A 14736-nucleotide genomic window follows, 5' to 3' on the forward strand; every position below is an offset into this window, starting at 1 on the left:
TGCCGCAGGGCGCCCACCCGCGGCCCTGGAGAACGAAGCGCCGGGTGCACACCGCCACGGCAGCCACCAGCTGCCAACAAACCGCGCTGCGCGCTGGCGGCACCGCCGGGGCTCCTCTCGCTTTTGTCCCCCAGGAGCCGCAGCCGCCCCAGACATGCTGCCCCGGGCCCGAGGCAGTACCGCCGCCCGCCCCGCGGGCTCGCCTCATGCGGAGGGACAGGCTTGGCCCGGCGGCGGAGCAGGCTTGACCCTGGCGCGCAGAGGCACCACCCCGCCCCGGCCCCGCCCGGCCCCCGCCCCGGAAAGACGTCAGTGCGCGGAGCGCGGATGTGACGGCGACGGCGGCGCCCCGCTCCCGGCAGGGCCCGGCTCAGCTCCGCGCCCGGGGGAAACCGTTCCCGTAGCAACGCCGCTGCCCATGGCGGACTCGTCCCGGTGCCTGGCGGAGGGCGCCCGCCGCCGCCGCCCGCCAGGGGAGGAGCGGCGGGAACCTCCCGGCGCCGGGCGCTGCCGGACGCGCCACAGGCTGAAGGCGGCCGCGGCCCTGGCCCGCACGGGAAGCGAGGGCGCGGCAGCGGTGAGTGCGGGCCTGGGGGCGGGCGGAGCGCCGCTCCCCTGCGGGGCGCTGGCTGGCGGCTCTCGGGGCCAGGGTGGCGGGCGGCGCCGCAGCGGGCGGAGCGGCGGCGCGGGGCCGAGGCTGAGGCCGGGGCCCGCTCACTCCCCGCAGGTGCGGGGGCGTTCCTGTGAGCCCTGGCACCCGAGCGCTGGTGCTGCCACATCCCCCGCATGGGGCCCGCTGCTTCGCCGGCGGGGGAGGCCTGCTGCCGGGCTGCCTGCAAAACGGGGGCTAATGGCTTTTGAATTGGAGTGGTAATTTATTTCCGCTGAATTGTAAAGCCGTAGGATAGCGCCAAAACCTAAAATAATTTTTAAACAGATGGATTTTTTTGTTAACCGCATTTGATTTGTGTCATGATCTCATCCCAGCCAGCTGCCAAGCACCAGGCAGCCGCACACTCCCCGACCAGTGAGATCAGGGAGAAAAATAGAAGGGTAAAAGCCGAAAATCTCATTGGTTGAGATAAAGACAGTTTAATAGGGACACCAAAAGCCACGCAAGCAAAGCAAAACAAGGAATTCATTCACCACATCCCATGGGCAGGCAGGTGTTCAGCCATCTCCAGGAGAGCAGGGCCCCATCCTATGTGACAGTGATTTGGGCAGACAAACATCATTACTCCAGATGTCCCACCTTTCTTCCTTCTTGCCCCCCTTTTATATGCTGAGCATGATGGTGTATGGGCTGGAATGTCCCTGTGGTCAGTTGGGGTCACCTGTCCTGGCTGTGTCTCCTCCCAATTTCCCCTAGAACCCTAACTTCCTCACCAGTGTGCCAGTATGAACACCAGAAAAGGCCTTGGCTCTGTGTAAACCCTGCTCAACAATAGTAAACAATTTCTATATTATCAACCCTGGGTTCTGACGAGTTCAAAACTCACCCCCAGACTAGTCACTGTGAAGAAAATGGACTATCTCAGGCAAAACCACCACAACACCCAGACTAAATAAAAGGCAGTGTGTACCTGAAGATGGCTGTAGGAATGACATCTGGTTGTTTCTGCTTCAATCTTAAAGAAATACCTATTTTGGCAGGAACACATCCCTGGAGATTGTCTAATCCAACAAGCTGTGTGTGGTCCAGCATGAATGCCCAACAAAGAGGGGCAGAGGGTGCAGGAACAGGACAGGTCCGGCAGAACTTGGAAGGTGATAATATAGTTCAAGTGCAATTAATTCTTTCGGCTCATTTGTCTTAAAGTACAGAACTAACTGTTCTCATACTTTTCATGCATAAATGCTAGTTTTTTTAAGCTATGTTTTGGAGGATACCATGTAAATCATAAACTTACTGACTGCATCAAAGGAGTTATTTAACAGTGGGGAAGAAGACATGTCTGCCTGTTGCCTTCACTTTGCCAGCATGATTTGAGTGCTCTGTGAAACTTGTAGCACTGAAGAGCTAGATCTCATTGTGAAAAGAAGCCAAAGTTGTTAGGTCATGCTGCCTCTTTATTCAGCATTCTTTCAGAGCCACTGCTGGATTTTACAACCTTAAAAGCAATTGTTGTGGGTTTCAGCATCTAGACTTAAGATTTTTGCCTCTCTGTGATATTAATTGTCTTTTGTCTCTGTCTTTTCCAGAATATGACTTCAGATAAGGAATTTACAGAAGATAGCAATTTTTCGCCGAAAGCCAGCACCAGCAAGCTGCCCACAGATGCATCTCCTGACTCCAAATGCCCCATCTGTCTGGACAGATTTGACAATGTTGCATATCTAGATCGATGCTTGCATAGGTTCTGCTTCCGCTGTGTCCAAGAATGGTCAAAAAACAAAGCCGAATGCCCCCTCTGCAAGCAACCCTTTTTTTCTATTTTCCACACAATTCGTGCTGAAGATGACTTTAAGGAGTACATTCTGAGCCCTTTAGAAACTAGCTCTTTTGCCAGTCCTGATGGCAGGAGATTTCGTTACCGTACTACCTTAACGAGGGAACGCCGCGCCCGCAGTTCCCCTTCCCGTAGGATGCTGTCCCCTCCAGATAATGGGATGCTCTTTGAAGGGTTGTCAAGTGAACCAACACGGCACAGACACAGAGAGATTCAGCAGATGATCAGGAGGCTGGCCTCAAGGAGAAAGGCTAGCGCGGAGGGCAGATCCCTGCGACAGATTCAGGAGGAGGACATGATCAACTTCCGCAGGGCTCTGTACCGCACTGGTGTTCGCATCCGCAGCATTCAGGATGGCGGCCGATACCGAGACATTTCGGCAGAGTTTTTCCGCCGCAACCCTGCATGCCTTCACCGGTTAGTTCCTTGGTTGAAGCGAGAACTTACAGTCCTGTTTGGTGCCCATGGATCTTTGATCAATATTGTACAGCACATTATCATGAGTAATGTAACTAGATATGATCTGGAAAGTCAGGCCTTTGCTGATGATTTAAAGCCATTTTTGCTGAATCGGACAGAACACTTCCTGCATGAATTCATCAGTTTTGCTCGTTGTCCTTTTAACTTAGAAGCATATGATCAACATGCCAATTATGATTGTCCTGCACCATCATATGAGGAAGGAAGCCACTCAGATTCATCAATTATTACAATATCTCCTGATGTGGCATATTCACAAGGGCCAGATAATAGTTTGTCTGTGCCTGGTCTTGGTCAGGCCCCCTGGGATGATGAAACTCCAGGGCCTTCCTACTCCATTTCAGAAGAGGTTCGTGCAACCATTGCTTCTCCTCTGGAGTCGTCAGAAAGCTCTGATGAGGACTCTGCTACAGGGAGTCGAAGAACCAAGCTGCAGACTCAGTTACAGGCTAATGCTGACTCAAATGACAGTGCCTCTTCCTCAGACAATTGTGTCATTGTTGGGTATGTTAAGCCATTAGCTGAGAGGACGCCAGAAGTGGTTGAGCTGTCCTCTGATTCTGAGGAGTCCATCAGGGAAGAGAAAAGGGAAGATGTCAAGAAACAGCGACCGGTCCAGTGTCGCAGCTGGAGTGACAGTGAACGAAGCAGGAGCTTCTCACCCCATTCCCCAACATATAGGGAGGATATAGCAAGTTGCAGAAGCTGTTTATCTCCTGCAGTTGAGAAGATGGAATCAAAAGAGGATGAGAAAACCAAATGTAAAGGAAAAGATCTTCCTCCACAGGACTTGAGCTGGAGCCCCTCTCCAGGGAGTGACACAGTGTGCTCCCCTTGGAATCACAGATTGTCTAAAAAGGGAAAGTCCAGAAGCCCACAATCATGTTCACGGGACAGTCGAGGCAGTCATGGCCATCGGTCTAGAAGGGAGCACCGTAGCAAAAGCCAACTCAGAAGAAGACGATCGAGAAGCAGAGATAGTAGCAAACATAGGAGCAAAAGAAGCAGCAGAAGGTCAAGGGCTCACGACACCAGAGCCTCTGTTAAAAGCCAGAGGGGCTCTCTGAGTGGTGAGAGCACTCCATCCAGAGAAGTAAGCAGATCACGATCACGTAGCAAAGGACACAGTAAAAGGAGATCAAGAAGTAGAGACAGTGATCGCTATTATGTAAGAGACAGTTATCAAAGTAGGCACCAGTGGGGTTCTTCATTCTGTAGTCGAAAGATGTTTGGAGACAGCTATGAATCCTCTAGCAGGAGGAGGACCCGGTCTAACACTCTTTACTCAAGGCAATCTGCTAGTCCAGAGTACAGGATACGATCATTTATTGAGAGGACAGACCTGCATAGTCAGAGGGCTCTCCATGAGAGACACTATTACTGTTATGAAAGATGCAGGTCAAGGAGTCGGTCAAGCAACAGATCAAGGACTCCTTCTGGAGGAACTGACAGAATGAAAAGTGAAAAGCCTGGTGGAAAAAGGAAGTACAAAACTCGCCACCTGGAGAATGCGTTCATGGAGAGCACAAGTCTAGAAAGAGAAAATGACCCCAAGAAAACTTCCTCAAAATTTGGTGACTGCTGCAAAAATGAAGATAGCCTGTCAGACAATCGAGCAAGCAGTGAGACAAAGCATAAGAAAAGGAAAAAGAAAATGAGGAGTCCAAGTGTGGAGATAGTGTATGAAGGAAAAGCAACAGACACAACAAGGCATCTTAAAAAGAAAAAGAAAAAGCATAAGAAGAAACACCGGAAACATCACATAAGTAACTCGGTACATTCTTCTCCGGTGGTGATTACCATTGATAGTGATAGTAGCAAGGAGCCAGAAAGTACCACATGGGACAGCAGTATTACATGGACAGGCACAACTCACATAAATGAGAGGGCAAGTGAGTCTCCATCTTCTTTTCTGAGGACAGGATGTGAGGAAACTGGAGGAGTAGACAAAAAGTACAGCGTCCCCTCCACGAGGGAAAACATAGATGGTGACATTAGAAATGCTGATGTCAAACTTCAAGAAATGGCTGCTGATGAGAATGTAACCACAACGAATAACAGCAGTAACACCTCTCACACAGAAACTGTAACCAGCTATGTTCAGGAAGCACCAGCAGCACCTTCCAGTCAACTGCCTTCCCCCAGGATTTCCTTCCTAGAGTGTCCAGAGCGAGAGCCATTGATACTAAGACTGCCAAAGAGACTTGTCAACAGATCCTCATGGTTTGATTTCGCAGAAGAAAAAATGTAGTAGGCTTTTCATGGAACACTTGTTAAAATTGTGAATTTAACTTCCTTTTTTCCCCCCCTTGAGAACTAAGATGTCTGATAGGATTTCTGTCTGTTAAGATGTCTAGGAAATGTATAAAACTTTTGAATGTGTATGCACTTTTAAGTCAAGGAAGCTAGAATATTGCTAGTATGTAACTTTAAAAGTTTGTTAGAAGACTGTTTGGAAGTCATAATTTCATAAAGCCATCCACAAAGTATTTCAGAGTTTTACATAAACCAAACAACAGAAAAGGATCTAAAACAAAAGCCAGGAAATGCATTTTATGGGGATAGCTCTTCTTAGGCAAGAGAAAAATTGTTTAGTTCATAAAAAGGTACTCAGTCTGAGTTCCAGCATCATTTCAATCTCTGTGATGTAATCTGATCTCTGCTGAAACGTAGTCAGTGATTTCTCCAGAGATCCTCAAAGGACTTTCAGTGTTTTTAAGGTAAGCGGTGTCAAAATCTGAATAAAGCAATAAGATTTTTTGTTGTTGTCTATTTAAATGTATTTGGATAGGTACTGTGTGTTTTGCAAGTAGAGTTTTTTCTTATTTTTTTGGGTGTCTTACCTATCCAGATCATTGGCTCTTTGTTCAGTCAGGAATTCTCAAGGTTGGAAGTTCTGTCTGGAGATAATCTGGTACGAACCTTCACTGAAAGCAGGAACTTTGATGAGATTGCATAGGATTTGTTCAGTTTTGAGTTTTCCCAAAACTGGATGGCCCTGCTATCCTACCCTTTCTAACATAAGAGTATTCCCTTGGGAAACTTTTTTTTTTGGTGTTTGTTTGTTTGTTTCTTTTTTTTTTTCTTCTTTCTGTTTCCCTTATTGGAGCCTGTGCATTCTGCCTTGCACTCTATAGCTGTGCAGCCTTCAAGGACTCTGTTTTCCTCTTCTTTGTACCTTACGGTTGCATACTTGAAGACAATCTGTCTTGTCTGTAGGCTTGGCAATAGAGCACTTTCTCCTGACCTCTGTGCAATAGCCAACATTCACCCAGCTCAGCACATCCTGGATGTCCTGCTGCAGGTATGTGCAAGGCACAGGGCTCAGGCAGGGCTTTGTTTTCCAGATCCTTCTCTGTGTGCACAGCAGTAGCTCTGAGGGCTGAATGAGGAGGATGCCTTCTCTGTCTCTCCTGCATTACCTCCATGAGTTTGATGGGTTTGACCTTGGCTGGTTGCCTGACAGATACTCACCAAGCTGCTTTGTCACTTTCCTTTCTCCACAGGACAGGGGAGAAAATAAGATGGGAAAGCAGGGTTGAGATAAGGACAAGGGAGAGTACTTTTACTAGCCAGATAGAGTTGGGGACAACTAATGGCTTCTATTGCCAATGAAAAATTAAGCAGGGGTATAAAAAACAAAGGCAAAACTAAAACAAATTTTCTCTCCCTTCTTTTCAACTTCTTTCTTTAATTGCAGGCTCTTCTACCTCCTCCTCCCCAGCTGTGTGGAAGGATGGGAATTGGGTGTTGTGGTCAGTCCATAACGTCCAGTTGTGCTGCTTCTTACTCCTTACCCTGTTCCTCTGCTCTAACATGGGCCCTTTCTACAGGTGTGCAGTACATATGGAACAGATTGCTCCAGCTGCCAGAAAACCTTCTTCTGTGTGGGCTCCTAAACAGAGGCTGCAGCTCCTGCCAGGAGCTTACTCGTGTGAGATCTCCATGGGCTGTAGCTTCAATCAGGGCATCTCTGCCTGCTCCACTGGGAGCTTTTCCACAGGATGCAGGTGGGTCTCTGCTCCACTGTGGTCATCCAGGGGCTTAAGTGGGCAGCCTGTCTTACCATGGTATTCATCACCTGGAAGTGCCCAGGCTGTGGAGAAGGTCTTCTGCCCAACCAGTCGGCGCAGGTTGGCTGAGCCTGAGAGAGAGTCAGGAGCAGTGCCCATCAGTAACCTCCACTCTTGCTTCTGAGAGCATCTCAGGCTGCAGCGGTCAGGTTGGTCCCTACCTTGGGATTAGTAGGTTTCAGGGAGCACAAATGTCTGAAGGAGCTATGGCACTGGGAGGCCGAGGGCCATGTGGTGGGAACAAGGAAAACAAGTGTGCCACAGGCAGCCAGTGCTTTCCAGTAGTGCTTTGTGTAAACCAGCTCGTCACTCCTGCTGCACCTACTTGAAAAGTGTGAGTGAGCAACGTGACTTGGTGTCAGCTGCTACTAAGAATTCTACTTGTGGTGAAGTGTTGTGGTTTAACCCCAGCTGGCAACTAATTGCCGTGCAGCTGCTTGCTTACAGCACTCTACCCCAGTGGGAAGGGGAGGAGAACTGGGTAAAGTTCTCCTTCCGAAAAAGAAAAGTGAAATTTGTTGGTTGAGTTAAGAATGGTTTAATAATTGAAATGAAGTAAAATACAATAGTAATGGTATTAGCAAAAGTAATACAAAGAAGAGAGAGAGAAAGCCAGAAAGTCATGTACAATACATCTGCTTACTGCCTGCTAGCCAATGCCAAACCCAGATAGCCCCTCTTTTGGGTAACTCCCCCAGTTTATATGCTGGGCATGATACTCTATTTTGTGGAATATCTCTTTGGTCCTTTGTCCTGGCCATGCTCCCCTCCACCTTTTTGTGTGCTTTGTCACTGGCAGAGCATGAGCTACTCAACAGTCTTTGACTCAGAGTAAGCCCTTTCAGCAACAATTAAACCGTCAGTGTGTTACCAACATTATTCTCATACTGAATCTGAAATACAGCACTGTACGTGCTACTAAAAAAAATAAACTCTATCCCAACCAAAATAGGACAAGGACTGAGCTGCATTAATGGGCTCAGGGTCAGATGTGACATGTATCAAACCTCTTCCAGAGCTTCCCCTATTTTTATAGGCTTAGACAAGACATCTGTCAGCAGTGGTGTTGGATTTAGCAACCTACATAACTTTACATGGGGCTGTTTGACTTGCCCTGGATATTCTGCCTGGTTTCCAGGTGCTTTTTGAGAAGAAGGTGTCTACCAGACCTGGCGTGTAAAGCCCTGGACTCACTTGATGTGTTTCTTTCCAGGGGCTTAAGTTTTTTTTATACGCTGAGGTAGGCACATGGGAGAAACACAACGTTCTTAGGAGGTTAAACACACTTACAGGCAAACTTTAGAAAATAAGGGTACCTGGCAAATTTTAAAGCAAATATTCAATTGAAATAAAGCATTTCACGAGGCATTGACTTAGCAAAATCTAACCCATCCAACCTTAAGTTACCCAGATTTCAAGAAGAGGAAGTTAGAAGGGGAGAGAGTCTTTGTGCAACTGCTTTTGTCTGCTTTGGCCTCCTGGGACCCTCCCCTCCACGAGGGGCTTCTGGTGTGCCAGTGGCTGATAATTATTCTGGAGCTGGACTAGAGGGTCCAGGGAGATGGGATGTGGAGAAGTGCATCATCCCAGTTTTTACAGAGCTTCCCACCCTGCCACACACACATACTTCGGCTGTTTTGAGCAAGTAATTTCTCTAGTCTCTCGCACTGGGCTTACTTTAAACCTCAGGAGACGCATGACAGCAGATAAACACACCACAGTTATCTTGCTTTACACATATGTAGAGCCTGTTCATGTAGGACTGGGATCTTGTTTGACATTCGTCCTATCAGAAATACATAATAACCCACAGGGTTATTTTGGGGCTCCTCCTTTAGCACTCACCTGTTGTGCTTCAAATGAGTTTCTAAGGTTCATCACATTGTAGTGACAATAATGGGAAGAAGTGTGTTTCTGTCTCCAAACTGGAGCAGAGTCCAAAAGGTGGCTGCAGAAAATGCTGCTGCCGCTGTGCATATCTACTGCACATTTTATTAGTTGGTAGATAAATCATCAGCAGTGTCAGAGATGCCTGGGGCCTCAATTTTAAGAAATTTCAAGTGTCAGTTCCCAGCAGGCTGGGACTGTCTGCAGTTTGATAGGTTTCATGTCCTTTGCCATGAAGTGACAAAGGACCTGGAAATGTCCCAAGCCTAGCTAGGCAACCTGCTCACATGGGTACACTTTCAGTGGTCTCCAAAAGGGGAACTAAGTAACTGAAGCAAGCCTTTTGTATTAGTAAGGACTGATGGAAAGCAGAGGCAAAGTCCCCTTTTTGGGATGCTCTGGAATGCTGAGTCGTGAAGAATTTTTTTGCACAAGGTGTGAAGTGAACCACTGCACATCTAAATTAGTCTTTATTCCTGATGAATAATTTGTGAACCAGTGGGTGTGGCAGTAATACCATTTGTCTTTTCAAAACTTGTAGCCCTTAGAGATCAGGCATCCATCCAAAGTGTTATGCACAGAACAAGTCATGACTAAATGACAAGCTGTTGTCCAAAGCATTAAGATGAACATGAAGTGCATAGCGGAAAAGACATGCTGAGCGTAATTTTTTTTATTATTCACCTGGTGAGTGTAGCTGTGAGGGTAACAGTTTAATCCTCAGCCAATTACATGAACCAGGTCACACAGCTCCTTCAAAACAGAGGGCTTTGTTCCTTGAAGTCATAGGAAGTATGACTTCTAGTCTGTTAGCTGAAGAGGTAAAAATGAATGTACAAACACACATTTTATGTGTATGCACACCTGCATGCATTATTATATTTATGGTGGGGGGAGAGAGAGAGAAGCTGGGAGAGCATGAATTGACAGTTGCCTATTGTACTCTGGGAGAGTAGAAAAGCAAAAGCAAGTCCTGTGCATCTCCTGCATACACTCCTATTTTTTTTTTTTTGGGTATATGAAAAAGACATGAAAGAAGGAAAAAAGCCCAAAACAACAAACCACTGGATGGACTGGTAAGATTTATGAACTGCTAAATTTAGGAGAGTCATTTTACTGTTGCTGGTGTATTGCAGGCTCTTGTACATGAGTCAATAAGAAAAAAAAATGCAAGTTATTTCCATTGTGAGAGCATGTACAACTAGCATAAAATAGGTTCAATTAATCTTTTCAACCACTGAATTTACTCTGGATAAACAAAGCGTGTATCAAGTTATATGTCCTAGAAAGTTAATCAGCCTTATAAAATGCTTCACAGTTTGGCTTTTCTCATTATTGTATTGCAAATAGTTTTCTGAATGGGAAAACTGTTCAAGCAAAATGTTAAACAGCATTCATTTGTCATTTTCCTGCACAGACTAGGCAGCAGCCTGCTGGATCTCAAAATATGTAGTCATTATGAAGGTTGTATTGAACTGTTCATCTTTTTTTGCTCTTTTTTCACAGATGGTGTTCCTTTGTGATGGGTAATTTCCAGAACTCCTGCTTCAATTTGCACAGGTAAAAACTCTGTAGGAATCACACAGATAATGAAATATAGAGGATCATCGCAAGATAGTGACTCAGCTGTGTTCAGGTAACCTGTACAGGCAACCTCTAATGCTTTACCTGTGGCTGTAGGTGTTTCTTCATGGGGACCACCTGTGTCCAAACCACATCACCAGAAAAAACTTGTAATTTTAGGCTGAGGCATTAATGAGTGAAAATAGATTTTATCAATCCGTTTATATTGCTATTTTTTTCAAGAACAAAAAAGGAAATCTCTACATTTTTCATGGTAAGTTGATGCACAATAACTCAGTATGACTCTTTGATTTTTGTTATGAATTGTGTCATAGTAAACAATTGGATTAAATAGTCCCTGCCAGGTTAAAAAATAGGGAAAAATGAAGCCATGAAAATAAAGAGTTCAGCCACAAAACAGAACCTCATGTTGTTTAATGACACAGTCTTTTGTGCAGTCATCTCAGTTTCAGAGTGTGAGAGATTCATTACACTATCATCATTGCACACTAGGTGCCGTTGCTGACTTTAAAATTATTGGTAGGATTTCAGCATTCTGAAGTATGATGAAATACCACCAATTTATTTTATTTTAATTCCAAATTTTCTATTGCTGTATGTGAGGTTTGCTATTTACTGCCAGATTTACAGGACTGTATTTTATGATACTTTATGGTGAGCTAAACTAGGTTAGAGTGATTATCCATGGGAATATTAATAATTCTTGTTTTAACATGCCAAATTGTCAGAAGTTAATTGCACTATTGCTGTCTTTTTGCACAGGCTTATTGGTTGCTACAGAGTGGTGGTGGAAGACAATGCTGGTGTACAGTAAGAAAACAGCCTTGTTCAGAAAACATCTGGCACCACAATGAAGATTGCCAAAGAACAAGCTGCTGTCACAGAATACCCCTGCCATGTCCCATAGGCCAAACAGGTGAATAATGATCCCACCTCCTACACAGCACTGAGCACACGTGTTGAAATAGTATGCAGCATATTATCTCTGTTGTAACCACTGCTGCCAGAGAGATAATTTCTTATAAAAATGCCTTATTGTCAGTAATTAGAGATTACTATTATCAGTGCCAATTCTGTATGTATTTCCTTCAGCAATATTAATGTAATTTAGGAAATGAGGGTTAGCCTTTACCCATGCAGAACTACTCTCTAATAGCAAATCAGTTGTTCTGAGTAATAAGCCTAACTTGAGTTCTTCCATCACTGGCACATTTTCTGGACTTGCTTTCTCCTTGCCCCGAGTCGTCAGGCTGCTGGATTTCTAAGCTCAAAGAACCTATGTCTTGTGTGGAGTGAACTTGAGTCAGGTGTGTGTACATAGGAGAGTGGAGAAGTAGCGTTGAAGAATATATTTGGTGCAGGTAGCACAGTGTGCAAGCCGCAGGTTGAGCTCTTGGGGGAGGAGCCCGAGCTCACTGACCCTTTCATAACAAAGGGCTTGGGGTCCTGTGGCCTAGCTAGGGGACTGGACACTAAGACATGACAGGAGCCAAGGATCCCAGACCTTCCCACGCTTAGACTGGCGAGAGGTTGAAAGCCCAGGAGTTCCTTTGTTCCAGATCCGTCCTTGGAGGCACCAGCTCAAGATGCTGATTTATTTTTTAGTTATTGCACCAAGAGAATCTGGGACGTCTGAGACTTTGCTCTGGGAAACCTGGGGTCAACCCAGTAAGGAAACCTGGTGTGACTGTGTGAGTGTGGGGGCTGTGGCTGGGAAAGGGCCTTGGTCCCAGCTCTGGTGGTACGAGGATGACTGCCAGAGTCAGACTGGAAAGTTTCCAAAACTGGTTTAGCTTCCAGTTACCTTAGCTTTGTGCTGCATGCCTTGATTCTGGCTGTGTGCTGCTCCACTTCCAGGTCCTGAAATATTATGTTGCCAGTACTGCTTAAAAGTGATCTCACAGAATAATTTAGAATAATGTCACAAGAACTGTTTTGTGTCAGCCCTGCCATGCTTTCAGGTTGACTAAAAAGGACAGGGAAGCAAATGTCTCTGCAATGGTGAACTTTCCTGCACAGTTTCTTTCCCTGCTTTCCCATGCTCTTTCTTAATTTGTTTGTCCATGCTATGGCTCGTTCACTTCTGAATGTAGTGAATTAATTTTGCTCCATTTACTCAGGCAGTTCACTTCCTTTTCTTTTTTTTGTAATATTGAAGTACACAGATGTACCAGAAATACAGCTTAATTGCTCTGTAACTGTTAAACTCTCTTCCCCTCTCCATGTGCTTATCAAGGAGAGAGGGACTTTTCATATGGGTAGATAAGTGACAGGTCAAGGGGTAATGGTTTTAACTGAAAGAGGGCAGTTTAGTTAAGCTACTAGGAAGAAATTCCTTACTCAGAGGATGGTGAGGCACTGGAACAGCTTGCTCAAAGAAGCTGTTTAAATGCCATCCCTGGAAGTGGTTAAGGCCAAGTTTGATGGGGCCCTGAACAGCCCGATCTAGTGAATGCCATCCCTGCCCATGTCAGGGGCATTGGAAGCAGATGATCTTCAAGGTCCTTTTCAACACAAGCCATTCTATGAATCTATATTTTATAGCAGTAAAATTGAAGATGCAGAGTGAAGTTGAGAATAAGCAGAGTAATAATAACCTAACTGGTTACATTTTCTTTTTCATAATAGAATTCAAAGTGATATCTCTCAAGATTAAACTTTGCTAAAATCTGTAGGCATTTGCTTTTCATAAGCTGTTTTTTGTAGAGAACTAAAAAATCTAATTTTCAGTCTTTTTTCTAAAGACAGCTTTATAGTCCAAATTGCATCCCTGATTAATAGAATTTCTCGAAAAATATGCTATTTTCATACATCTATACACACTGGAAATATGGTAGAGCTGAAGAAATTACCTTTTTTTCAGAACAAGAGAGACAAATCAGGATGGGGTAAGTAATTTTTCAGCCATCTTTATTTTCAAAACACACAATGAGAGAGTGACAATTCTAGATAAGCCACTCCTGAATTAGAACATCTTATGGGAACATTAGGAATATTTGTTTCTTTTTAGCCCATTTTGGGGATCTCAAAAAATCCTTCTTTTTTTAATTTTCTTCATCTGGCCTCTTGACCCCATACTTCTTCCTTTCCTGTCATGTTTGTTAGTGAGAAAAATTCAAGACTTTGATGACAGCTACTGATGTGACTTAAGAGGGGCTTTGAGCAAGGTGGAAGTACTGAGGATGCTGTCAGCCTTCCTGGGGCATGGGTTTAAGACAACCAGTGGAACCCTGTGCACTGTTAGAAGTGCTAATACTTGTCTTCAGGTATGGAAGAGCACCCAACAACTTTATGTGTTCTCTACAGAGTCTGGAAAGTACACTAATCAGATACTATTTTCCCTTTCACTTTGTCTGCCTAGTCTGGGCTTTTGCCTGGCTTTGGGGTCCAGAAAAATAAGAGCATACAGAGAACCCTAAATCCTTCTGTTGCATCTTTTCATAGCATTTCATGGCTTCTTGCAATTATATTTGTTTTAATTATGTTGTATTTATTTTTAAATATGCTTAGAATAGGATACTAAAAAGGTAATTTTCTTTGAATTGTGTGGAATTTCACAGCATTTTTGGAATTAATTTACTTCTCTTTAAGTATCTTGTGTGATGTTTGCACAGCACAAGATAAAAAGGCCTCCTCTATCCTCACACTTCCTTCTGCTGAATGTACACAGGTATAATTGCTTCACTATCTTTATATGCAGCTTTTATTTCCATCTCCTTTTCTTAAGTTGTCTGGTGTTTCCTGGTTCCAGTACCACCTCTGCATGACTAATTGAGCCATCTTCATCAGGTTCCCCTCTGATTAAATGACTGTCACAATGTATAAATACAGTGCTTACTGGACAATAGCATTTTAAGAGGTATTGTGCACTTTCAATTTATAATAACTGTTTGTATGAACTGTGCTTTTCTTCTAGGAAAACAAAAAACAGATTGGAGTGTTTTACTTCCAGTACAATTTTGATCTCCTTGCTTCAGTCTCTGGTTATTATTTGTGCAGTCAAGTATGTGGCTAGTGAATTCTGGCAAATTGGTTGTCTGGGATATTGTAGATATCTTTCAAATACACTCTAGTGTGCACATTTGACTGTACTGGTGTGCACATTTCCAGTCCTTTTTAGAGGTCTTTTGAGTTTTGACTGAGGCCTTCATGGTCATGGACTAGTGTGTGGTGGATTTGGGTTTTGATTGTGCTGAAGTTGTGAACAGAGCCAGCAAGAGGCTCGCTAGCAATTTTGTTCCCAGAAACTTGCTAGCAATTTT

General features: G+C 44.7%; 1 protein-coding gene and 1 long non-coding RNA gene across 7 annotated transcripts in view; both read left to right on the forward strand.

The window, feature by feature from the left end:
• Positions 1-305: 305 nt before the first annotated feature.
• On the forward strand, positions 306-5690 carry TOPORS (TOP1 binding arginine/serine rich protein, E3 ubiquitin ligase). Of its 3 annotated transcripts, none has more exons than XM_085043226.1 (3): positions 440-577; positions 1654-1767; positions 2203-5481. In XM_085043226.1, the coding sequence occupies exons 2-3, from the start codon at positions 1708-1710 to the stop codon at positions 5179-5181; spliced, it is 3039 nt and encodes a 1012-aa protein (XP_084899352.1). In that variant the 5' UTR covers positions 440-577; positions 1654-1707; the 3' UTR covers positions 5182-5481. The 3 variants fall into 3 exon arrangements, with proteins under 3 accessions (XP_084899351.1, XP_084899352.1, XP_084899353.1); XM_085043227.1 differs by having other exon boundaries at positions 446-577; positions 1654-1748; XM_085043225.1 differs by lacking the exon at positions 1654-1767 and having other exon boundaries at positions 306-577; positions 2203-5690.
• Positions 5524-14736, forward strand: part of LOC146424545 (uncharacterized) — a 33455-nt gene continuing 24242 nt past the window's right edge. For all 4 annotated transcript variants that reach the window (XR_014847001.1, XR_014847000.1, XR_014847002.1 and 1 more), the window contains exons 1-5: positions 5524-5650; positions 6150-6234; positions 6764-6940; positions 10397-10450; positions 11237-11390. This is a non-coding gene — a long non-coding RNA (uncharacterized LOC146424545). The remainder of the gene's footprint in view (positions 5651-6149; positions 6235-6763; positions 6941-10396; positions 10451-11236; positions 11391-14736) is intronic.

This window comes from Lichenostomus cassidix, chromosome Z, assembly GCF_008360975.1.
Source record: "Lichenostomus cassidix isolate B80296 chromosome Z, HeHo_3.0, whole genome shotgun sequence".
Lineage (NCBI taxonomy): Eukaryota > Metazoa > Chordata > Aves > Passeriformes > Meliphagidae > Lichenostomus > Lichenostomus cassidix.